This window comes from Pongo pygmaeus, chromosome 13, assembly GCF_028885625.2.
Source record: "Pongo pygmaeus isolate AG05252 chromosome 13, NHGRI_mPonPyg2-v2.0_pri, whole genome shotgun sequence".
In the NCBI taxonomy this organism is placed as follows: Eukaryota; Metazoa; Chordata; class Mammalia; order Primates; family Hominidae; genus Pongo; species Pongo pygmaeus.
The window spans coordinates 65,713,179-65,740,392 of record NC_072386.2 but is presented as its reverse complement, the minus strand read 5'-3'; the positions used below and the strand labels follow the sequence as shown (position 1 = coordinate 65,740,392).

The 27,214-nt window shown below is 37.1% G+C and overlaps 1 protein-coding gene across 3 annotated transcripts in view; it reads right to left on the bottom strand.

The window, feature by feature from the left end:
* PCSK5 (proprotein convertase subtilisin/kexin type 5) overlaps window positions 1-27,214 on the bottom strand; it is a 468,314-nt gene that overhangs the window by 265,162 nt on the left and 175,938 nt on the right. For all 3 annotated transcript variants that reach the window (XM_054502930.2, XM_054502928.2, XM_054502929.2), the window contains exons 6-7: window positions 23,241-23,329; window positions 19,363-19,535 (exon numbers count right to left, since the gene is read on the bottom strand). In XM_054502930.2, the coding sequence (XP_054358905.1) occupies window positions 19,363-19,535; window positions 23,241-23,329 (262 nt within the window). The remainder of the gene's footprint in view (window positions 1-19,362; window positions 19,536-23,240; window positions 23,330-27,214) is intronic.

The window sequence follows — 27,214 nt, the reverse complement described above, 5'->3', positions numbered from 1 at the left end:
AAAGACCCAGCCAGAAGGTGCCTATCTGCAAGCAGAGGAGGGCCAGGACCCAGCTCTACAAGCATCGTGGTCTTGGACTTCCAGCCTTCCAGCCTCCAGAACTATAAGAAAATAAATTTCCCTTGTTTAAGCCAAGGGTCCTCAACCGAAATCGATTCGTGGCTTGTTAGGAATCTGGCCACACAGCAGGAGGTGGGTGGTGGGCAGGCAAGTGAAGCTTCATCTGTATTTACAGCCATTCTCCATTACTCTTACCGCCTGAGCTCCACCTCCTGTCAGATCAGCAGTGGCACTGGATTCTCACAGGCGCTCGAACCCTCTTACGAACTACACATGCGAGGGATCTAGGTTTCGTGCTTCTCACAAGAATCTAATGACTGATGATCTGTCATTGTCTCCCATCACCCCCGATGGGACCATTTAGTTGCAGGAAAACAAGCTCAGGGCTCCCATGATTCTACATTATGGTGAGTTGTATAATTTCATTTTATATTACAGTGTAATAAGAGAAATAATGTGCGTAATGAATGTAATGTGCTTGAATCATCCCTCAACCCCCTATTCTGTGAAAAAACTGACTTCCATGAAACCGTTCCCTGGCACCAAAAAAGTTGAGGACCGCTGGTTTAAGCCACCCAGTCTGTGCTGTTTTGTTACAGTAGCCCAGGCTAATACGAGGAAAGAGGAGAGAAGAACAATGGCCTGCCCATCATTGGATTCTACGTGCTCTGCCACAGAAGGCATAGAGACTGCTATCATTCGACCCAGGAGGTAATCTGACCTTTATTCCTGTGAGTATGGTTTATGATTGAAGTCCCAGAAATAAACAGACTGAATGTGCAGGCTGGAAATGCCATCAAGACAGCTGCTAAAGATCTATGGGGTTAATCCTAAACAATTAGCAATTCAAAGATACATTTCCTACAGAGGCACAGGGGGTTTCCATTCATAGGAAATATCCAGAAACCAAAACACATGTGCGAAAAAATTTAAAATCTGCACATTTCTCCAAAAAAAAGTAATTTAAGAATTAAATCTTAATGTGGGGTGTAGGGAGAAGGGAGGGTGCACGGAGTACTATGAAGAGAAAAGAATCTTGAGGCATATATTTTCCTAAAGTGTGGGAAATAATGACATTTTCTAGCTTGGTGAAGTAGTGTGATTGCAATTGGCTATTTAAATATGGCTTTGCATGGCAAAAAAAAGAAAACTCTCTTCAATTTAATTGACTGCTCCATTAAAAGTTAGTTAACTTAAGGCGAAATATATTGTGGAATCCATGCAGGATCCATTTGAACAACCTGTAAATACTCTCTTTGTATCTAAATGCACATTTTTTTCTCATGAATGCCCTATGAAAATCAATTTGTATTACCCTATCAGAATTATTATTAAAGGATAGAAAAGAATTGGATTTCCTTGTGGCTCAAAAAGTCAGAAAAGGCCACTTTATGCTGGATTACCAATTAATTACCAATTAAATCATACACTCCGAGCCAGGCTTTGAGAACATTAGTGTAGGATGGAACTAAATTTCTTTCTTTAAAATAATGTGATTATTTTTTAGTCAGTGCAGTTAGGTTTTATTTGATATTTAGTATTACTTCCTTCTCCTGTATCGCTTAGTAAGTATTTTTAAAAGGCCATGAGTAAATGACGCAGGTTTCTTGTGATATAAAAAGGAGTAAGAAAGATAGTAGCATATATTAATATGTGCCTGGATACTGTGCTAGAAGCTTTCACATATTGTTAGTTAATTTAAAGCAAAATTTAGAGCAACATCAGCAAAGTAGATAGCACTAAATGGATTGTTCCATATTAGGAAACTGATAACATTAAGTAATGGGCCCAGTATCATATAACTAGGACGTGGTAGAGACAAGAGGTCGAGACCCTGCGTCTGATCAGAACCTCTGGATCTGTACATGTCGACTTGAAGAGAGACAACAAAACAACTTTGGAATTGAGGCACTTCCACTCATCCATGATGTCTCCCAAGCACTGCCTCAATACCCAACTTATCAAAGCCCCTTGTCATTCCTCTCCCCACCTTTTTTGATATTCTTCCTCTCGGGGAGAAAAGAGCACAGTTCTCTGTGTAAGCTCTTTATGCCATGGTTATTCCATACTCCATATTCCCTGGATAAAGGGGCATCCAGGGATAAGGGGAAGAAGTTGGAGAGAGACAAGGACACTTATTACTAATGACTTAGTAGCTAAGAAATAAAGAACTGTTCCTATTTTTAAAGCTCAAGGACATTCTGACTAGCATTTCCGAAATAAATCTTGTTGCTTTATGGAACAGGGCTCATTGAAAGAAATAGATCTCATCTAGAAACATAATGTAAAGACCAAAAAAAAAAAAAAAAAAAAAAAATTAAAAAACCTCACGAACACCACCAAAACCTCCTTTAAAAACTACTGTTTTTTGTAGCACTCACACAAAACGTTTGTTCCAGAATTCTGAAACATATTGCTTCTTTAAGCAATTTAAATAACTTTTTGATAACATTTATCATAACTTGGTGGGAGAAAGCATTCTTGGTGATGCACAGAGATAATGTAGTCGTGGTAAAGGTGTATGAACACATCTATGGGATAAGAGCTTACTTAAGCCCCAGACTTATTTTTTCAATCAGTTCATCCGAGTAAGATGGAGCTGAAGTTAGGGAAATTAATTATATGGAATTGAGTTAAGACTCAGGGAATAAGATCGTCCATCCCCTCAAAAAATCCACAAATAACTTGAATGAGACAATATGAGATGTTTTGTCCAATGCAATGTAGAGAGGATCCAGGTTTCTCTTGTTCTGCTTCTACACTTAGAATATTTCATAACTGTGCTCTCAGAATAACTAAGGTAAACAGAGGAACTATTATGTGTATTTTAAAGCAAACGCTCATTAATTATGCTTTATTTATTTGGTGATGTGAGTAAAGGAAACAATTCATTAATTCCACTTGTTTCCAAGCAAAAATTCCAGGATTGAAAATGCTTACCAATGGAAAACAACAGCTCCCTAAATCTGATCTCAGCAACCAACCAACAACCAGTGAGTGGCCTCCACCAGCACCTGCTGATGTCCAGCACTTCCAGCAGCCCAGTTCCTGGCCCTGCTACTGGTCTCAATCTTTACGCACCTGCTTTAGCCTGTCAGCTGCCAGACCCACACATGCAGCCTAAGAGAGACTCTGAGGAAGGGCTGTCTAAACATCCTCAGACTGGCTTCCAGAGAACACTGTATGGGAGTACCTTCATTATTCACATTCTATGCTACTTAGCCACTCAAAAGATGGCTGATGAGAGAGATGGGAAATACAAATGCCGTTATTTTCTACTTCTCTGGTGAGAAAAAATGAGCAAAGAAGGCTTTTGTGGATAGTAACCTATTTCTGCTCATTTCTGTCTTCTTGCCATTTCTTATGTGACATGATTTCACTCCCTCCTCTTCCTCCACATCTGAACCTCACCAATCTATCTTTTCAGCCCCATACCAGGTAGTCTGTATTATGATTTTCTGTGCACACAATAGGTCACTAAGCCAAGAAATTTTTAATGTTCTTTTGACTTTTTAATGATGCACTGAAGTTATCAGATGCAGTTATTAGCAATCATATTAATTTTACCATTCACAAATGAAAATCCATTTTATGTGCTTCCTGAGCATATCAAATGCAGCCGACTTCACTTCCAAAAAAATAGAGAGCCTAATAATGACTATAGGATCAACTGCAAATGACAAAATTTTAAATGCCATTTATAAGCTACTTTTAGTCATGGTATTGTTCACATCCTAGTCCATGAATGGAGAGCACATTGCACTGAATTTAGGGACTTCAGGTCAGTTTTCTAAAGTGACACTTGGAAATGGTGAGTAAGGTGGTCAAAGACTAGTGTCAAGGACAATGAATCAGTGCTGCAAATACAGAACTTGCCTACATCCCTATCATTAGCTAATTTTATGTTTATTGTGTGAATAGAAAGAAAAAAATTGAGTTACTTATCCACCATATCTGCTAGAATATAAATTTGGTAGAGCATCAACTTACAAAAGGCTTAGTAGAATCAATTTCCTTATCAGAGATGCCCTTTCTTCATAAGGGTTGATTGACACTGAGGATTTACACACTTAACACAGCTTCTTAACTTTATCACAACAGTGTACAAGTTGGTGTGACCCTTGGCTCCTGACAGCAATATCACAATTGTGTAGATTTCTTTTACTTTATTTTCACAGCATAACTGGAAGAAGAAAATCAGTCTTATATGGAGAAAGAGTAGTAGAATATGTGTGATGAAATAAAAACTGGGTGTGTTTACCAATGGAAATAAATATGCTTTCATACAAAGAATTCTATTTCGATGAACCTTTAGATATTCTGTATATTCAGGAACTTCAAATAATACAATTTTGGAGCTGAATAATGTCCTATGGATATTATGTAAAGCTGGACACATAAAAGGTTCATTCAGTATAATTTTATATTTCTACATAAGGGAACTAAGGAAATGATGTTACCAGAGCCAGTTAGAGGCAGGGCTGGGACCAGAATGCACCCAGTCTTGCCTCATCCAATGCTGATTTCCCCTGACTAGTACTGACACCAAGTGTTGCTAAAAATACTTAACAGCTTGCTTAGGAAAACATGCTTAACAATACTGGATTCGAGAAAATTAAAAAAACAAAATAAAACAAACTTCTCTTCTGCCTTATCTCATTTGCCAAATCAACAATTCCCAAATAATTAGCTGCTTTAATAGTCCCTCGATGGTCATTCATACTGGTCAATTCTGCTTTTTCTCAGACCTCGTCTCATCTGTTCACAGAGGCCTCAGCAAGACTCAGGTGATTAACTTCCGGTTACTCCTTCCAACATCCTCCATGCTTTGAGCCCCTGCACAAACAGTTTTCCCATTTTGTGGGGGCATCTCACATTGGCTGGAAAGAGGGGCAGGCAGACTAGGTTTCTCAATTCCTCACTCCAAGCGCTAAGAAAATAAATGTCTATCTCATATGCTCTCTGAAATAACCACAATCAATAATTACTAGCACCAACACAGCTGTACTGGGTACATCCACCATCTCAGCATTTCCATTTTTGGGAGAAGAAAAGCTATTCTCACACCTGCCAAAAGTTTTTACAACTTGGTTCATCCCAGAGCAAAGGCAAAACCATGCTCAGACTTTCAGGAGGGCCAGGTTTATGAAATTAAGAAGGATATTTCTAATATTAACATTGATTACCAATGTTGAAACTGCTCAGAAATGTATATCACCTTTAAATGTATATGGAAGGGGTAAAATTTGAAAATTCCTTTCACAGAGAATAAAAACATTTATTATCGACAGAGGTATGAAAGGAACTTACTGTAAATATTTGGACAGGCACTTGGAAAGGAGGATAGAGGGATATTCCAGCAATAATGAAAAGTTCATACTCTTCTCTAAGTTAGCTCTAGATTATGAAATCTCTCACTATGAAGTGGTTCCAAGTGCCAGCTCAAGTCTGCAAGGGTAAGCCACCCTCATCCAGAGCCCAGCATGGGGCCTGAACTGTCACACGCCTCTACTATATGAAGTAATAATACTTGATCTTACACGGAGTAACTCCTAACATTTCTGAAACAGAGAAGATCAGCCCTCTCCATTTCCTACCCATGAACACAATCCTGTCTTAATTAAAACAAATTACGCTTTAGAGAAAATTACAGCTGTTATCAGGCTCACATTATTTACAAGCCTCTATAGTGAGTATTTTCAGGTCCTTAAAGATGCATCCAATGTGGCCCTTTTAAAAGAAGCCCATTGCAGGACTGCATACTTCATATGTGCAATCTTATTCAGCCTTCACGATAGCTCTGTAAAGCAAGTCCTATCATAGCCTTTTCTCTGGGAAACAGAAGCGCTGATAATTTGTCTCAGGTGAAATAGCTAGAGAGTAACCAAATTGAGCAAGAGAGGGACTCTATACCACTATAGGCCTCATCCAAGGATGAACAGGAAGAGAACAGAACACACAGTAGGGTTCAGGGGTGTGCCAAATCAGCTGCCTGGATGATCAATTCTCCAGGAACTCAGAGAAGATCTTTGTTGTAGTGTTCACTTTGGTGACCGCAATTCAGCTACGGTTGACTAGGAGCTGAGTGTGAACAGATGGGCCCACCTGACCCACTCGACAGGAGCTGCTATTGCACAGAGCATGGTGGCAGAAAGTGCCACAGTCATTTTTCTTACTGGCCGTGTTGCCTAACTTTGCCAAGACTCAGTTTACAAATCAATAAGCTGAGTGTTCCTGTGAGGCTCATGCCCATGCCTACCTCAACTGGCTATAGGTGTTATAATCATGTTCACAGCTAAATATTAGGTTTGACTGTATTCATCAAACATGAAGTGAGGAATGCAAGCTCAGGTGAAGCAGAAAAACAAACCTGCTATCTAAGCCATATATACTTTAAAATCATTTGATATTATCAACTAAGTTCCATGGGCCCTTGTTTGTTACGTAGTGGTTTTGCTTTTCCAATTACTGCCTTGTTATGTTGAAGGAAACTGATCTGTCTGTTCTCCCTATCAACTTTCTCAAATCTATGTTTAGAATCATAGCAATTCAAAATTAGTAAAGACCTCAACTTGACCTAATCTAATCCCTATATGATTTTGAATCTTCCCTTAACAGGGACATCCATACTATACCATACTAGAACACTCTTGTGAGGAGTTGTTCACTTACCTCCCAGGTAGCCCAGCAGTCACTATAAACAGAACAAACCAAACCAAAAGAACAAAGGACGTTATTGATAACTGATTAATCTAGGAGTAGAATAGTCTAACAGAGGGATTTAAAATAGGATTCGCAGAAGTTGATTTAAATTGCCCACACAGTTACTAATGGATCTCTAAACTAAAACTGAAAACAAGATGATAATAAAAATTTGAAATTTGCACCTACACAAGGTTAGAATAGATTTGTGTTCCTCTCCATAAAAATGCACAACAATTCACATTAATATAGTAACCTAAATTTGATACTTGGATGTCAGATAACTTTGTGCAATTAAATAATGTGAAACCACATATGTATTTATAAAAAACACACATTTCTTTGTTTCCAAAATGGATGATATTATATTGGGTACACTCGGCAAGCCAAGTCTTAGCTTTGTTAATGTTCTAAATACACAGAATTCCATCAGGATGTAGTTAAATCTTGAGGGAGAATTTCTAAAGCAAATCCCAGTTAAAGTCAATTTTCATTAAGTGGAACCAATTTTTAAATAAGCTCCCTTTTCTTTCCGCCTAGCCATATATCATTCCAAAATTTTACATTTGCCAACCAGTTTAACAGTAATCTGTCATTTATTAAAAAGCAAACTGGTACTAATCCTGCTACAGCTGGGTGTATATCAGATAAAAACATATCCCTCCTGGATGGAATTGGTTAAGTTTATTATGATTATTACTACTGCTTTAATTTTATCTCTTCTCTCCCCTCATGGTGAACGTATGCCTTTAATTTAAGGGTGGGGAAATATGTGTATGTTCACTTGTGTGTACGTACAAGCAACCTTTGCTTTCAGCAAACACTCCACATAATCCATCAGATGTTTTTAAATCTGGTGAACTGAAAAGGCATTTGATGATGGGAAGGGAACATAGTGGTCAGAGTCTTCCTAAGAGACTAAACAGACATACGCCAATAGATGTCTATCAAATGTCTTGGTTTCCATCTGGACCCCTAAATACAATAGAGTCAGGATGGGATGAGATACACAGTTTGAACAGAGAGTGAAGGGGCCAATGATCCTGATTTCACTGACTCTTCTTCACCATCCTTGACAATGGCTCTGTTCTGTTAGAGTTCACTGGAAAGCTTTAATTGGTATTACCAAAGCCAAAGAAACTCAAAGAAAAATGACTTGAACTTCAAAGTATACTTGTAGATAAAATGACAAAGCAAACCCTATAAGCTATGCTCCTAAAATATCTACAAAAAACTGCATGATTTCTTCAGAAAAAAAGACTAAGATAAATGCCAAACCAGTGCTTGGCATATAGTGTGTATTTAAGAAATACGTCTTCTTCTTTTTTTTTTTTTTTTTTGAGATCTCGCTTTTTTGAGTCTCGCTCTGTTGCCCAGGCTGGAGTGCAGTGGCCCAATCTTAGCTCACTGCAACACTGGCCTCCCGGATTCAAGTGATTCTCCTGCCTCAGCCTCCTGAACAGCTGGGATTTATAGGCGTGCACCACCATGCCTAACTAATTTTTGTATTTTTAGTAGAGAGGGAGTTTCACCATGTTGGCCAGGCTGGTCTCGAACTCTTCACTGCAAGTGATCCACCCGCCTTGGCCTCCCAGAGTGCTGTTATAACAGGCATGAGCCACCGTGCCCAGTCTTAAAAAATATTTGAGTAAAATAATAATGGGAATACTGGTAACCTTAATATAGGCTTTTCTGACTATGAAAAAGATTCCATTTCAAGTTTTTTTCTCTTTTTCTAAAAAATGTTATTAAACACACTTGTCAGGAAATTGTGAAATGCTGTCAATATTATACACCTGCTGATGAATATTGATTGCTCCAACTGGGGCAAAAAAGATGATTCCAAGGCAACTAGACTGTGCTACAGTAAGTCTTCTTATTGTGGGCTGTTTACTCTGCCCTAGCTTACCAGATTCTGTAAACTGAAGGGACTTTGGGAGCTTGCTTGCACTTTATTTAGAACATTTATTCATCATTATACAGTGAGCTCCCCAAAGACAAGGGCTGAGTGCTGTTCATCTTTCCCTACTATCTAGAAAAGTGCCTGGAATATTATAACCCCTCAGTGAATGCCTCTTCAATGCAACCAGGAATAAACGAATGAATAAAGAATCAATCAGAGAAAACTTTAGGGTCTTAGCTTCTTATTCTGACACAAACCCTGGGGTCATCTACAGCTGAAACATTGTCAACTCACTCACTTGTTTTATAAAATCATTTTCCTATTTAGGACTGACTGGGAAGATGAAGCCAAGAATGTTCCCTGAGAGAACACTTTGCTGGTCATGCCAAGGAGCCAAGCCAAAGGCTCACCATGGTAAATGCAACTGTGTAAGTCTAAATGAGAGAAACTTTTAAACTGTCCTTTCCTAAGATGACATGTAAAATTTCAATTCTGAGACCCTGGCAAAACTGACAAAGAACCTGTGAGAGAACCTATATGCCCTACTAAGAAGCCTAGGATGTCCCTTGTCAGTCATAAGGAGCAGTGATGAGTTTTAAAGAGAAAAAAAAAGACAAGATTTGCCTATGAAAATACTTCATTGACTGCAGTATTCAGGCAGAATTGAAAGTTGAAGCTCAAGCTGGGAAGTTTGGAAAGTATGCTATAGTAGAAGTCTGTATGCGAGATTTGTTTCTAACTGTGAGGACAAGAAGGCAGATGGATTTCATAAGGTTTTAGGAAACAGTACATGCAAGACTTACTAGATGACCAGCATGAGGAATGGAAGAAATCTCAGGGTTAGGAAGGGAGACTGGGTGAATGGGAGTGCTATCAACAAGTGAGAGAATACACAAATGTTGATAAAATTAACCACTAATATTATTTCTAGTTCCAATGTTTGGACTCTAAAGGCCTAATGACTTTAACTGAATTGCACAAAGTAATTCCGCAAATTTTAAAATGAAGTTAAATTTAAAAGCAATTCAAAAAAGTAATAAAAAGAAAAGCTTCTATGCAGTTAGTTGAGAACCGTGGTTAAATGCATCGTTTTACTATAGGACTTCCCAGAGTCCTTAATATGCTTTTATTTATTTATTTATTTATTTATTTATTTATTTATTTTTGAGACAGAGTTTTGCTCTTGTTGCCCAGGCTGGAGTGCAATGGCGCAATCTCGGCTCACTGCAAACTCCGCCTCCTGGGTTCTAGTGATTCTCCTGCCTCAGCCTCCTGAGTAGCTGGCATTACAGGTGTGGGCCACCATGCCCAGCTAATTTTTGTATTTTTAGTAGAGGCAGGGTTTCACCATGTTGGCCAGGCTGGTTTCGAACTCCTGACCTCAGGTGATTTGCCCACCTCAGCCTCCCAAAGTGCTGGGATTACAGGTGACAGCCACCACGCCCAGCCTTAATACGCTTTTAAATCTTCAAAAGGAGCATATAATAAGTGGTGTTTCTTCAGTATACTTGACAATAAAACCTCTCTACCCCCAACCCCTTTTGCCTGTCATTTTATTAAATTAGTGGTTTATGCCACATACTTTAGAAAATATTATCTTTGATATTTTTCCCAATTATATAGGCCATTCTTTTATAATAATCTCAAGATTATATAATGACCTTCTGTAAGGGTTACTCAGCAACGTGAGATTTAGAACAATAAAAATTTTATGGTATTTTGCATGATTAGTCAGTATTTTGTTTTTATTACCTTTGCCCATTTTAAATAGTGATAATGACTAAGATTCATAACATATTTAGAGACTTTACATTGTTACAGGAGCTCTGCTGAATATTTTACAGGAATTAATCATATAATCTTCACAACATTACTATAAAGCATTTACTAGCATTTAGCTCCATTTTAATATAGAAACAAACTGATCCTCAGAGAGGCTAATTAACCTGAACATGACACAAAAGTACTGGAATTCATATTTCCAAATCCAGGGTCTGGGTACTTTAACCACCATACTATACCATGTATGTTTATAACATTTCTAGAATATTAAGCAAAAATAATACCAGTGTGATACTTAAGTAAATTATCTCAGTACATGCATCAAATTGGCATGGAAGTCATTTATAAATTCATTCACTCATTCATCCTTTCTTCACTAAACCCCTGTTGAGTGCCAGCTACTATTGTGGGTACTTGGGTACAAGCATGGAAGAGACTATGAGATCAGTAGAAATGATCAATAGAAGGAGGTATAATAATTGCAAAGAAGGGATTCTGAAGGGCTGGAGTGCATGTGTGTTATATTGTATATAGGGAAAACCAGCGAAGCCTTTTAAAAAAACAAGTTAGATGAGAACTCAGAGAAGCATGGGGTTTTGTATATACGGGTCACTGTGACCTTGTCAAAAAGCAGCTTCAGTGGATTGCTGGGGTGGAGTCCTGAAGCGGTGGCTTCAAGAGATAATGGAAAAAGAAAGTTGGAGGATGGCAACGTGGGACAACGGCTTCAGGGAATCTCATTCTACAGGGAAAAAAAGGAGAAATGAGGCAGTATTAGGGAGGAGATAAGAAACTGAATCCAGCAGCACATCAAAGCTAATATACCATGATCAAGTTGGGGTGCAAGGCTGGTTCAAGCATGCAAATCAATAAATGTGATTTACCACATAAACGTAATTAAAAGCAAACCCTACATGATTAACTCAATAGAGACAGAAAAATATTTCAATATAATCCAATATCCCTGCATAATAAAAACCCTCAACAGACTAGGCATCAAAGGAACTTACCTCAAAATAATAAGAGCCATCTATGAGAAACTCACAGCCAAAAACGCACTGAACAGTCAAAAGCTGGAACCATTCCCCTTAAGAACTGAAACAAGATAGGGAATGCCCACTCTCAACACTCGTATTCAACACAGTACTGGAAGTCCTTGCCAGAGCAATCAGACAAGAGAAAGAAATAAAAAGCATCCAAGTAGGAAAAGAAGTCAAACTATTTCTCTTTGCTGATGGTACGATTCTAGACTTGGAACACCCTGAAGACTCCACTGAGTGGCTCCTGAAACCAATAAACAACTTCAGTGAAGCTCCAAGATATAAAACCAATGCATAAAAATCAGTAGCATTTCTATACACCAATAATGTTCAAGTTGAGAACCATATAAAGAATGCAATCTGGCCGGGTGTGGTGGCTCATGCATGTAATCCCAGCACTTGGGAGGCCAAGGCGGGCAGATCACCTGAGGTCAGGAGTTCCAGACCAACCTGGCCAACATGGTGAAACCCCATCTCTACTAAAAATACAAAAATTAGCTGGGCATGGTAGTGACCACCTGTAGTCCCAGCTACTTGGGAGTCTGAGGCAGGAGACTCATTTGAACCCCAGAGGCGGAGGTTGCAGTGAGCCAAGATCACGCACGTCACTGCACTCCAGCCTGGGTGACAGAGTGAACTCCACCTCAATTTAAAAAAAAAATGCAATCCATCCACAATAGCCACACACACATAATAAATACCTAAGGATGCGTCTAACCAAGGACGTGAAAGATGTCTACATGAAAAATTAGAAAACACTGCTAAAAGAAATCAGAGATGACACAAACAAATAGAAAAAACATTCCATGCTCATGAACTGGAAGAATCAATATTGTTAAAATGGCCACACTGCCCAGAGAAACCTATAGATTCAATGCTTTTCCTAACAAACTATCAATGTCATTTTTCACAGAACTAGTAAAAACTATTCTAAAATTCACATGGAACCAAAAAAGAGTCCGAATGGCCAAAGTGATCCTAAGCAAAAAGAACAAAGCCAGAGGCATTACATTACTTGGTATAAACTATACTAAAAGCCTACAGTAACCAAAACAGCACGACATTGGTACACAAACAGACATGTAGACCAATAAAATTAATAGAGAATCCAGAAATAAAGCCACACATCTACAGCAATCTGATTTTCAACAAAGTCAACCAAAAAATAGCAATAGAGAAAGGACTCCTTATTCAATAAATGGCGCTGGGATAAGTAATAGAGAAAGGACTCCCTATTCAATAAATGGTGCTGGGATAACTGGCTATCCTTATACAGAAGAATGAAACTGGACCCCTACCTTTCACCATACACAAAAATTAACTCAGGATGGATTAAAGATTTAAATGTAAGACCTCAAGCTATAAGAATCCTAGAGGAAAATCTAGGAAATGCCATTTTGGATATGGGTCTTGGGAAAGAATTTGTGACCAGGTTCTCAAAAGCAATTATAACAGAAACAAAAGTTGACAAGTTGGATCTAATTAAACTAAAAAGCTTCTGCACAGCAAAAGAAATTATCAATAAATAACCTACAGAATGGGAGAACATATTCACAAACTACACATCCAACAAAAGTCTAATATCCAGGATCTATAAGGAACTTAAATAATTCAACAATCAAAAAACAAACTACTCCATTAACAAATGCGCAAAAGACATGAACAGACACTTCTCAATAGAGGACACACATGCGGACAACAAACATGAAAAAATTTTCCACATCACTAATCATCAGAGAAATGTAAATCAAAACCACAATAAGATACTATCTGTGGAAAGCAGTCTGGAGACTTCTCAAAGAACTTAAAACAGAGCTACCATTCAACCTAGCAATTCCATTACTGGGTATATATCCAAAAGCAAATAAATTGTTCTACCAAAAAGACACAAGCACTCATATGTTCATTGTAGTGCTATTCACGATAGTGAAGACATGGAATCAACCTAGGTGCCCAATCAATGGTGGATTGGATAAAGAAAATGTGGTACACATACACCATGGAATATTACCCAGCCATGAAAAAGAATAAAACCATGTCCTTTGCAGCAACATGGATACAGCTGGAGGCCATTATCCTAAGCAAATTAACACAGGGACAGAAAATCAAATACTGCATGCTCTCACTTATGAGTGGGAGCTAAACACTGGGTACTCATGGGCATAACGATGGGAACAACAGACACTGCAGACTATGGGGAGGGGAGAGAGGAAGGGGTGGATGGGTTGAAAAACTATCTCCTGGGTACTATGCTCACTACCTGGGTGAGCCTCAGCATTACACAATTTACCCATGTAACAAACCTGCACGTGTACCCCTGAATTTAAAATAAAGTTGAGATTATTTTTAAAAAAACCAAAGAGGGAGTCTCCTCTTGTTCTTTTAAGACAGGAGGATGAACAGTACAAATGGATATTGATGGTAATAATAGAGTTGAGAGAGAAATTTTGATGATAAAACAATTTTTTTGAGGCAGGTCTTTGATGGGGTGACATGGGGTAGGGTCCAGTGAACAAATGGAGGAGGTGGCCTCAGGTGGAAGATGAACAATTAATTCACCATAGTAACAGAAGAAAAGCTAGAATATGTGGCCACAGATAAAGGTGGAAGGTCAGGTGTGCCAAATAAAACCAAAATGACAACATGTAACAGAATTTACCAGATTTCTTTGAAGCCTATGTTTTGTCTTCTGCAGCTAGGCTGAATTTCTGTTTTTTCTCCCTATAAATTGGGAAAAACAGTACCTATCTTTTGAGATCATCATGAAGATGAAATGTTATTTAAGTCCCAGAAGATGACTATAGTATAATAAACTGGATAAAATGTTAAATATTCATGTTGCTACTATTATTATTACTATTAATTGCATGCAGCCCAAATTATATAACTCTAACTCTTGCACTTAATTTTATAGCTCCTTAGAAGAAAGAGCACGTTGTCAACTGTGACATGGTTTGTTTAACATAGTTTCTCTAATGTAATTTTGCCACATTAATTCTAAAAGGGCTATAAATTGAATCAATTCTGATTTTGTTAAAGTCTCTGAAAACAGTATTACATTCTCTGAGCCAAATGCTTATCTTATAGTAAACAAGTAGGGAGCATTTTGAAATTCAATATTTGCTACATTTTTTCATTAGCTTGCAGAAAGAATGGATGCAATCAATACTTGGACTCCCTGAGCAAAATGTATTTATTTCCTCTGTGAAAATCTCTCTGGATACTTGGGCTTATATATTTCTGCCTGATCTCTTTGATGGTCTTGATGCTGCTGCCACCCTGGTCCAGCACTCTCCTGGACCACTTCAATCTTCCAGTCACGCCTCTTCATCTCTCACCCCACATACAGTTACTGTTTACACAGCAGTGATCTTTTAAAATTGTATAAGGTCAGGCCACAATTCTGTTTAGTCTTTCATGGCTTCCTATAACAGAACACAATTCACAGGCCCACCATGATTTAGAAAGCCTTGCTGAGCTGGCCCCTGCCTTCCCCTCCAACACATCTCCGTTGGCCCTCTTCGTGTTCCACCTTGCCCCCAACACCTACATTAGTATTGTGTTCTGGAAATACACCTAATCTTTCCCTACCTGGGGCTCTTTGCTCTTTCTGTTCCTTCTGCATATAATAGCTCTTCATATGATGGGCTTGTTATCATTTATGTCTCTGTTCAAACATCACCTCCTCAAAGAGGATGTTCTGTCTTCCCTAACTAAGGCAGCTGTGCTTTTCCTCAGCAGAAATCAGTTTACTTTTATTCATACACTTACCCTCAGCTGAAATAGTCTTGTTTCTATCCTTGTTTCCTGTTTTGTTGCTAGAATGTAGGAACTTTTATGTATTACATAGAAGATGCAGATGTCTTTTTCACCCCTTTATCTACAGTATATAGAAAGTGGGAACTCACTAAGCTTAATATGATGAATAAATAAATTCCAATCCCTACATTTTTGTAGATGATAAACCCCAATAGGCCAGAATGACTTTAGGCTGCTGCATAGGTTTTCAGCCAGCTAACTGAAGGAATTATTTTATCAGTCATTTATTTCTTCATTCCTTAAGTAATTAAGCCAATAAATCACTTATTTATTTCTTTGTTGTACCCTATAATCTAATATTGTATTAAGTTTTTATTCAATTATTTTCTTTATCTTTGACAATGTGTGTGACACAAAAATACAAATGATAATACTATCAAAGAATATAAAATTTCCTGTCTCACTTGATGCCTCATGAAAAAGATTTATTTAACCTGGAAAAGAGAAATATACTGCTTAAAATATTAAATTATATATTAATAGAGATTTAGAGGAACACCCTTTGGGAAAATACAAACAAAATTCCGGACTACAAACACAGATAACTAGACTGAAATTTTATATCCAGAAGTTATCTCACTGAAATTGAAGATATGCTTTTAAAGGCAAGTGAAATTGAAGGTTTGTACAGACACAGGAAGAACAAAATAAATGACACTACAGAGCTCAGGAAGGTTACATTGACTTGCATCATATTATTATTATTATTATTATTATTATTATTATCATCATTATTTTATTGAGACGGAGTCTTACTCTGTTGCCCAGGCTGAAGTGCAGTGGTGTGATCTTGGCTGACTGCAACCTCCACCCCCTGGGTTCAAGCGATTCTCCTGCCTCAGCCTCTTGAGTAGCTGGGATTACAGGCACCCACCACCACACCCAGCTAATTTTTGTATTTTTAGTAGAGATGGGATTTTGCCATGTTGGCCAGGCTGATCTCGAACTCCTGACCTCAGGTGATCCGCCCTCCTTGGCCTCCCAAAGTGTTGGGATTACAGGCATGAGCCACCACACCTGGCCTGCCTCATATTATTTTTTAATCTACCCCAACAGGTAACTTAATGGAATTATCAGGAACTAGGCAGTGTGGAAATGGTATAGGAGAGAAGGATGATGGACTGAGGACAAATTTAAATAGTTTTATAGGAGGACATGATCTTTTCTCTGAAAAATAAAATGCATTTATTATATTTCAGGTATTATACTAGTTGCTTTATATGTATTATCATCTCATTTTGCATTTATAACATCTCTGTGAGTACTACTAGTGCCCTACCTTAGATGAGAAAATGGAAGCAGAGAGGTAATTTGATCTACATAAGGTTAGAGAGAAGTAAATGGCAAATATTGGACTCAATTCTAGCCTATTTATAAATAACCTCTTTGTAAATAACCTGAAAGCCTATTTGTATTAAACACATGAAAACAGTATCTTCTTGACCTCATCACATTTAAATGCATCACCACGGTTTTTCCATATTTATATGTGCAATGCTATGAGCCAAAAAACAATTTGTTCTTATTGATAGTTATTTCTTTTGTTACTACCTCAACTCTAAAAGCAAATGGTTTGATTTAAAACTGAATTCCTTTTTTTACCCTAAGTAAAACCCTGGAAGATCTTCAATGGAATGTTGAATTAATTATGGTATCTCTGTACTCTAAAAATTCTGAAGCAAATAAAATAAATGAGTTCTATTCTTAAGGGTTGCCCCAGAAAGATGCCTAGGGTAGACCGTTAGGTGCAAATAGTAATGTGCAGAGATATATAATCTCTGTTTGCATGTTAATATGCACGAGAGTATGGAAACATGTAGCTTATACTCTTAACAGTGGTTACCCAGTTGGGTGGGGAAATCTATTAAGTTCATCTTTACACTCATTTGTATATAATCTATTCCAATAAGCATAGGTTACTTTCATGATTAATAATGAATATAAAGTAAATTTCCTCCAAATTATTTCTAAATATAATCTTCCTAATGTGTTGGAATAATTTTCTCAGGTGATTTTGTTTCTAATCTTAACCCCTTTTTACTCTTCTTTTAACCAAAGTACCACATTTTTAATTTTTTACACACTAAGCTTCCAGTTAAGATTTCCACTGAATGAAAGACTCCCCAGCAAAAATAAATTTGAAAATTGTTGGTTCATGTGTTCTGCTTCAGTGACACGCCTACTAGTCTGTTAATAAAACCAGCTATTGAATATGGGGCATTCTTTATATATACATGTGCATTCATGAGGTTACGTGTATTACTAATTTAAGTATTTTCAGATTAATGAGAAAGTCCAGATTGCTCTTTATTATAAGAGCCATATACATACAATTTTATGATTAAATATGAACAGTGCTTGGTTTACTTAATTTGAATGATCATTCTATTGAAAACATAGAGATCATTGCAATTTGTAGTCTGTGGCTTCAGTAATGAAATCACCAGATTACACAGAATATATTCACTTGCTGTTAAGGCACCTTGAAAGAAAACTTCTAGACAATGAGTTAAAACATTATCCTAAGGTTTAAAAGACTCTAATATAGGAAGCTGAAAATTGATAGAGCTAAAAAAAGTGAATGTTTTAACCAAACCTGAACTATCATTCAGCTAGGAAATACCTACAAAATAAGTATATAATTTTATACTCCAGTCTATTTCTGAATAACTAGAAGACAGGTTAGCTCAGTCTTCTATTAAAACCCTAACAAAAATCCCATGAAGATGTGGGCAAATCATTATTATTTTTACTCCAGCTGCAACATTACATTAATCAACAATGCATTCCACTGTAAGTATCTGAGCTGGATATTTAACAACCCTGTGGTTAGCATCATTTGTGGTTAATTAAATTTGATTCAACAACTTTTATTGAATACTTACTAGAATTCAATGCACTGTCTAGGTTTTGCGAAGCCCATGAAGATGTGTGGAGCACAAGTGCTGTTCTCTAGGAACTCGCAATTTAGTAAGGAAGAGATACACCCAGAACTAACTCTGATATAAAGCACAATATGATAAGAACTCTATGTAACACTAGTAAGAATATAAAGCATAGGTAAGGGCTATTTATAGTTAATTCTAGTTTGGGCAGTGAGAAGGCTTCTGGGAAGAGGTAAACCTTTTTTAGCTGGGGCTTGATGGTCAAACAGGATTTGGCTTACAGTGGGAGGACTTGGGGATGGGACACAGGAGCTATGCAGGAGGAACAAGGAAAGCATTCTGTGCTGATGGATAGGAGTGGGGCACATCTACATTATAAGGAGTAAAAGAGAGGAGAAGAAAAGGGAGGTTAGGGCCAGATCAATAATGGCCTTAAATGAACAAGACTAACTCTATGCTTTAAATCACCCAAAGGTCCATTCATGAATAAGAAAAAGACATTACTTCCGGTGGAGCTCTCCTTTCATGATTACAAAGATTAGTATCCTTACTTTTAAAATTTAATTTAAATAAGACAGGGTTTCTTAAGATCTGTAATTTGAAATAGACATTTTTTTACATTAGATTATATGGTTAGTTTTTTGGGGGAGAGTAGTCAATCAATTTTTTGGTGTAATTAAGGAAAAGAACGATGCATTAAGCTACTTGGTTGTAGCGATCAGGAGCTGGAACACAAATAATATTGTCCTGGGACAGAGGTGAGAGAAACTAGGGAAAGTATTAAAAAAAGGGAGATGCCCCGAGGGGCATCACTAGCAATCTATTCACGCTACCTGGAGAGTGTTAAATACCTTCACTCAATTTCACAGTCCTAAGAATTTATTTCTCCAAATGCAAGATTAACGTATTAATATATTTTCTTTGAAAGAATTTAAGCACTGTAACATACCTCTGTTCTCTTCAGAAGAAACTCTCTAGCTCTTAGTTCACTGGCAGAACAGAAATAACTCAGAATCCCAAATGTTCACCACCTCTTTCCATTAGCCTTCCTGCTGGCTCAGCCTAAGAGCTCCATCCAGTTCTCTAGACTGCAGCTGGAAACCCATAGATTCTTCATATGAGAATCATCACCCATCCACACAGCATAAGCCTCCATGCTTTTAAAACCTACCATTCTAACGCCGTTTTCAAAGGCTTGCCGGGTGAGGGGGGCTGGTCCGTCCACAGTCTTGCCATCATCATCCGGGCCCCAGCTGGCGCTGTAAATGTGCACGTGCTGGGGGTTGAAGCTAACTGATTTTGCTTCAACCATGTCCGTGACATCTCCGTCCAGCATTCGCACTCCTTCAACACAGAAAGGAGAACTAGCTCATTACAGGGCTTTACGACACAACACTCGAAGAACAGAGTTGCAGGATTCTCAGGGGGAAGAATACATTTTTAATCAACAATTAAGTGAGCATATCTTCCCCCAGCAAAAGGATAATGTATACTTTGCAGGTGGTATCTTGGGCAGAAAGGATGTCACATTGTATATAAAACAGCAAAACTTCAATTTTTTTTATCTATCATTTTTTTTCTAAGGTTCCTTTCCTTATAACAGCTGCCACAGTCTCTCCCTTCTCATCCCTCTCTTGAGTGAGTACTTGACAAAGAGACCTTCAAGCAATTCGTCTCCCTTAAACTCTTTATTGAATAACTTGTGTTCATAATTGATATAAAACATTCTATCTAACCTCAGCAGTCATATACTATTTGGAAAGCTGCCAAGATAGGATGGTCTCGTGTCCTCCATATTTAATATTAGCCCCTAATCATAAGATTGATGTGAACTTAATGTTTCTTTTTTTGCTAAGTTATTTATGTCAAATAATAAATAAGAATAATCTCTGTGGATGTAGCATTTCAAATAATTCTCAAAGGGTTTTAGCAATGTTTAGTTATTAATCTTCATTTAAGTATATTTCTATCAAACAGATAGGAATTTACTATTAACCCTATTTTGCAAAAAGAGACATTAAGATACTCAGAAATAAATTCTATGCCAAATGTCAGGCTTTCCTTTTTTCCTTTTATTTTGGAGGCTCATAAAAACAACCACAACCAAGCATCTAATTGTTAAGTAAACCTATCTCTCGTTCAGCTTAAATTAAACACCATCACTGAAACACTGCATCATTTAAAAATTATATTTTTACAGGCCAAATTTAATCCTTAGGAAAACCTTGTCATCAGTAGGATTTTAAGTTTTTATTGGTTATCAACAAATGGGGATTAAATAATAAAAACCCACATCAAACAGGTTTAGATAGAGACTATGTGAACTGAGGTGGGAATACTGGTAGAAATAAAAATATTATTGAAGGAACTATGTCTTCTTTGTGCATTAAAAAATGTTTAACTTTTAACTATAAAACTTGCAAACAAAGAAAAATAGAAAGAATGAAGAATGAACATATATATACATAGCCACTACTCAATAACTGTTAACATTTTGTCTCATTTTCTTAATCCAAAAATATAAATATTAGGTTGAACCATTTTAGATTCCATGACAGATATGACCCTTCATCCTTTAAAATTTTTTACAAAAAACAGGGAAATAAGTTCCCACTGTCATCTAACATCTAGCCAACATTCCATTCCCCTCCATGTATCTCTACAGACATTGCATTTGGTTGTTAATGTCTCTTGACTGTCTTTCTTCTAGACTTTTGGATTTTTAATGGAGATGTGTGTTAACAGGAGAGGCGGAGAATGAAAGCTGTGAACAAGTTCCATTAAAAATTTTGGGGACGGGTGCAGTGGCTCACGCCTGTAATCCCAGCACTTTGGGAGGCCGAGGCGGGTGGATCATGAGGTCAGGAGATCCAGACCATCCTGGCTAACATGGTGAAACCCCGTCTCTACTAAAAATACAAAAAATTAGCCAGGCGTAGTGGCGGGCGCCTATATTCCCAGCTACTCGGGAGGCTGAGGCAGAAGAATGGCATGAACCCAGGAGGTGGAGCTTGCAGTGGGCCGAGATCGCGCCACTGCACCCCAGACTGGGTGACAGAGCAAGACTCCGTCTAAAAAAAAAAAAAAAAAAAATTTGGAATGGAAATTGGCAAGTTTGTCCATGGTGTGAGTAAAAAACCCTACATAATGATCTCGATGTACTGCATCCTGAGTAACACTGGTTTAATTTAACTTAAATATTCAAAATTTATCTGAATGTTTTTTAGCAAAGAAAGATGAATGACTCTATCCTCTTACTTTCTATTGAAAAGCATAAAATGAAACTATTTTATTGGTACAATGAGGTCTGAAATAAACACAGTAATTGCCCCAAATAAGCTCACTGGTGTTCTAAATGCCAACAGGAGAGTAGGACATAACACTTGAATTCAGTTTCTATGTCATGCATGAAAAAATGCTTGTAAATCACACTTAGAGGGTGATGTTCATTTTCTAATAGAAATTTCACAAAAACAGAATTTTACTTTGTCAAGTTTAAAGATAAAATGCTGCTTTTTCCTCATTTAACGCCGAGCCTTCATGCCTTGGGTATGGGGGTTAAACTTATTATTCAGAACGTTCTTGTTGTAGAACATTTTTGATTTGTTGCCATATATTCTGTTTTTTTTAAATAAGGTTCTGTAAGCTAGGTCATTGGTTTATCTGTGAGTTCACAAGTTCATCCTCTCATTTTTTAAAAATTATTAAGATTTCTGGGTTTGTGCTGGAGAGTATTGATAAGAACCTGGGGCTGTGTGTCTGTGTATGTGAGAAACTATATCCTGGACCATGAGAAGGGCTGACCTGGCAGCCTCTGATCTAATTCTCTTGGGATGATGAGGGGCCTCCAGAACTCTCATCATTCTTCAGGGAATGAAGAATTTTTTTCTTTGCCTCTTTTCTTTAGCTCTTTCATATGCATTGTGCTTAATAAATAGCAGATGCTCTCCGCTAATTAATTACTGCTTAACAAATTATCATACTCATAAGAATTCAGGGGGAGAAAAAGGAAAGAAAGAGGTCAAATGCACTATGGACCAATATTCAAGGTAGTTTCAGAAAGCCTTTTCTTAGTTCTATTATTGTATACCTTAAATATTTCATGTTAGGGAATCTCTACATTTGTATTCCTATCCTAAAAAGAATTGTCATTTTTATTTTTTAGTTCTAACACTATTTCCCACTTGAAAACAAATAGTGCATTGGAAACAAGGAGGTCAACCTGGTTCCAGGAGCTTCATTCATCTTATGACGCCCTTAGGAGACCCCTAGGGAATACCTTCAGGCATAATGATAAAATCATGAGGATCCATAGAATCTATTACAATATTTTCTTCTCATTTGTGTGTGGCTGTGGCACCAGGCTGTTGCTTACAAAGATGATTACAAATGGGAAAGTTAAGAGTTTGCTTTTGACAATGCTTAAATTTATATTGCTCTGGCTGGGTCCTTATAGTAAGTATATGTATAATTGAGTTTTTACGTATACATGCCTGCATATAGATATAATCTGAATCATTCATGGAAATAGTATCACTATATTACGGGATTACAAAAGGAGATTTTTGCCATATATCATTTTAATTACAATTAAAAGGAACTTTTTAAAAGCCTAAGCCAAAGGAAAAAAAACAAAAACAAAAACAAAACCAGGATTTTCCACTTTGAGAGAATTACAAAATGCTTCTTTCCATAGAGATATTATGGCCTAATGTTTATATTATTAGTTCTTTCTAACCCAGGCACCAATTGTAGCATTTTGGTACAAATGTCAATGACCCCCATCTTCACTACTAGATAACATTTTTTTCAAGTCTGTTTAAAAGAAAAGTGTTTACAATATTTTAGGGTGACTGCTTCAGAAGTCTTTAACTAAATGTATTTAACAGCGCATGCTAACATGGTCATGTTGGGGCCAGCAATAGTTGAACACTATTAGGTAAAGATATGCCCAATCGTTTAACCTCCATTTATAAAGGATTCTGAAAGCCAGTCAGCCAAAGAGCTAACTGGCGCATTTCTACATCCACGTGAGTTGGTTTCCCATACCTCCGATCTTGGCGTTGAAAGCAATTCCGACTGTGCAGTGCGAATTGTTTGCAGCGGCTGCCACTTCTCCAGCACAGCGAGTCCCGTGCCTGCAGGCAGAACACACACACTTTCTCAAGTAAGACACACCATTCTCACAAAGCCAACGCGTCACTGCCACCACTCAGAGTGGTGTACCCAGCTGTGGTGTTTCTGGGTACAGAAGAATGTACCCAGCTGTGGTGTTTCTGGAACTTCCTTCCCAAGTAGCACTTTGTCTGTCCATGGCAAACTTCTAGCACTTAATTAGATTGTTTTGGATTATATTCTTGACATATTTATTTTTGATATCTTGCTTTCCCAACCAGACAATCTCCTTGAAAGCTAAAAGTTAGAAAACCTTCGTTTCTATATCCCCCAAACTTCTACTGATCCACATAGTTGTCACTGGATATATGTGCTACCAGATACTTGAAATGTGACTACTGCAACCTCATCTCAATTTTTTATTTAAGCTTAAGAACTAATACTCAAATCAATCATTAGAAAACTTAAGATGGGTATGAGAATCTGTTTTTTAAATTGTAAATTTAATAACAGATCAAGTATTTCCAATAACAATTTATTAGCAGAAACGTGATGTGCTTTGAACACTGGATTTCAAAGATTTTGTATGCAAAAATGAAAAGGTAAAATATCTTATTAATCATTGTTTTATACCAGCTACATGTTAAAATATTTTATTTAATAAAATATGTTATCCACACTTATTTTGCTTGTTTTTACCTTTTTACTTTTTAAAAGAAATGTAGCTACTAGAAAATTAAAAAAATTATTTACAGAAAAAGCATTCTCTGTTATTTCATCACAATAATTTTGTGCCTTGATCAGAGAAATCTTTTAGCTGAAAGAACTTCTAAGATCCTCTTTCAAGGATGGCAAAGAAGTTTTCAGTATAAAGTACAATTTGCTTAGAAACGGTGGCCTAAAACTGTGTGCTGAGAATTCTAAAGCATGACTGAGCCCAGAGAAAGAACACCAAGACTGACCTCTAATGTCTGCCATGCCTGCAGAAGGGGGATGTGACAGTCATTATGGTTTATCTGTCATTGCTAATGAAGTTAAATGCCCATCCCTTCCCTCATTTTTCGAGAGGAGGGCATGTAGGAGGACCAGAGATATGAAAGGGTACGTTGAGAGTAGCACAGTTAGCAAAACAGTGACTAAAACTCAAGTCCCCAAATCCATTTCAGTGCTTTTAATTTTACAGCACAGCTGCCTCAGACCACTACTCTCTGTGCAACTATAATCAAGTTACTGCTTACAACTGATAGGTACACATGCAAGTTTACACAAAAGAGATATATACTGCTTTTTTCACTTAGTAATATTATGTTTATCTTTCTAAGTATTAATCTATATATTACTTTAATGGTTATTAATGTACTGCATAATTCCTTAAATGATATATATAAATGTTTGTGTAGTGTGTGTGTATCTATCTATATATATACACACCATAAGCTTTTTAACAAGTCCTCTTTTCCTGGAACTTTGCTCAGTTATTCACTAATATTAACAACAATACGAAGAACAGTCTTGAGTACAGACATCATTTTATGCCTTGGGACGAATTCCTAGAAGTAGAATTACTGGATCAAAGAGTAGAGAGTATGTTGTCAAATTGTTAACAGCACAAAAAAGTAATATAACCAAAACTCACAAAAGTTGCAAGATTGAAACAATTACTACACAATGAAAACTATAAAAAACGGATCAAAGAAATTGAAGAAAACACAAACAAATGAAAAGATGTTCCATGCTCTTGGACTGAAAGAATTAGTATTGTTAAAATGTTCATACTACCCAAAGCAATCTACAGATTCAATGCAATCTCTATCAAAATACCAATTACATTCTTCACAGAAATGGAAAAAAAGTCCTAAAATTCATATGAAACCACAAAAGATTCCAAATAGCCAAAAGAATCCCAAGCAAAATAACAAAGCTGCAGACTTTAAAATATACTAAAAGTTGTAGAAACCAAAACAGCATGGTACTAGCATAAAAACAAACAGACCAATAAAACAGAATAGAGAACACAGAAATAAATCTATGCATATACAGCCAAATGACTTTTGACAAAGGTGTCGAGAACATATACTGGGGAAAGAATAGGCTCTTCCATAAATAATGCTGGGAAATCTGGATATCCATACATAAAAGAATGAAACTATTACCCCCCACCCCCATCCACCTCGCACCCTATATGGAAATCAAATTAAAATGTAAGACCTGAAACTATGAAACTACTAGAAAGAAAAATATTGAAGAAATGCTTTGGGACATTGGTCTCGGCAGAGATTTTTTTGAGTAACACCTCAAGAGCTCACGCAACAAAAGCAAAAATAGATACATGCGATTATATAAAGCTAAAAACCTTCTGCAAAGCAAAGGAATCAATTAACAGAGTGAAAACACAACTCACATAACAAGAGAAAATACCGGCAAACTCTCTGTCTGACCAAGGATTAATAAACTGAATGTATAAGTAACTCAATAGCAAAAAGCCAAGTAATCCAATTTTAAAATGGACAAATGATTTGAATACATATTTTACAAAAGAAGACATATAATTGGACTAAGGGTATGTGAAAAAAATGCTCAACATCACTAATCATCTGGGAAATGCAAATCAGAGCCACCATGAGGTATCTTACCCTGGTTAAGGTGACTATTATCAAAAAGACAGAAAATAACAAATGCTATAAAAAACGGATCAAAGAAACGATCGGATCAGAGAGTGCAGTGAAAAGAGAACACTGCTGGTGGGAATGTAAATTAGTATAGCCACTACAGAAAACAGTATGGTGGGTCCTGTAAAACCTAAAAATAGATCTAGCTTATCATCCAGCAATCACATGGCTGGGTATATATCCAAAACAAAGGAAGTCAGCCTATTGAAAAGATATCTGCACACTTATGTTTACTGCAGCACTATTCACAATGGCCAAGATAAGTGTCCATCAACAGATGAATGAATAAGAAAATGTGGTATATGTACACAATGGAATATTAGCTGTAAAACAGAATGAAATCTTGGCCAGATGCCGTGGCCCATGCCTGTAATCCCAACACTTTGGGAGGCCAAGTCAGGAGGATTACTTGAGCCCAGGAGTTCAAAGACAGCCTAGGCAAGATAGGGAGACTGTGTCTCTACAAAAATAAAAAAGAAATTAGCCAGTAGCCAGGTGTGGTGGTGCACACCTGTTGTCCTACATACTCAGGAGGCTGAGGTGGGAGAATCGCTTAAGCCCGGGAGATCAAAGCTGCAGTGAACCATGATCATGCCACTGTACTCCAGGCTGGTTGACAGAGCAAGACCCTGTCTCAAAAAAAAAAAAAAAGAAAAAGAAAAAAAAATTAAATCCTGACATTCTCAGCATGGATGGAACTGGAGGTCATTATGTTAAATGATATCAGCCAGGAGCAGAAAGACAAATATCGCATGTCCTCACCCATATGTGAAAGTTAAAAAAGCTGATCAAGAAGGTGGAGTAGAATGATGGTTAACAGAGGCTGGGAAGGGTAGGACCGTGTGGGGGATGAGGAGGCGTTGGGTAATAGGTACAAAAATACAGTTAGATAGAAGGAATAAGGTCTAGTGTTCAATAGCAATAGAATGATAATAGTTAACAATAGCTTATTGTATATTTCAAAATAGCTAGAAGAGAAGATTTGGAATATTTCCCACAGAAAGAAGATAAATATTTAAGGCAATGGATAACCTAGTTACCCTTATTTGATTATTATACATTGCATGCATATATTGAAATACCATATATAACCCATAAATATGTACAATTATTATGTATCAGTCAAAAATTTTTAACAAGAAAATAGTACTATAAAAAATTAAATTTTGTGCATGGCAAACAAAAAGCCATAAGCCAAGCTGAATGACACATGGAGAAAATATCTGGATAAACCCTGTG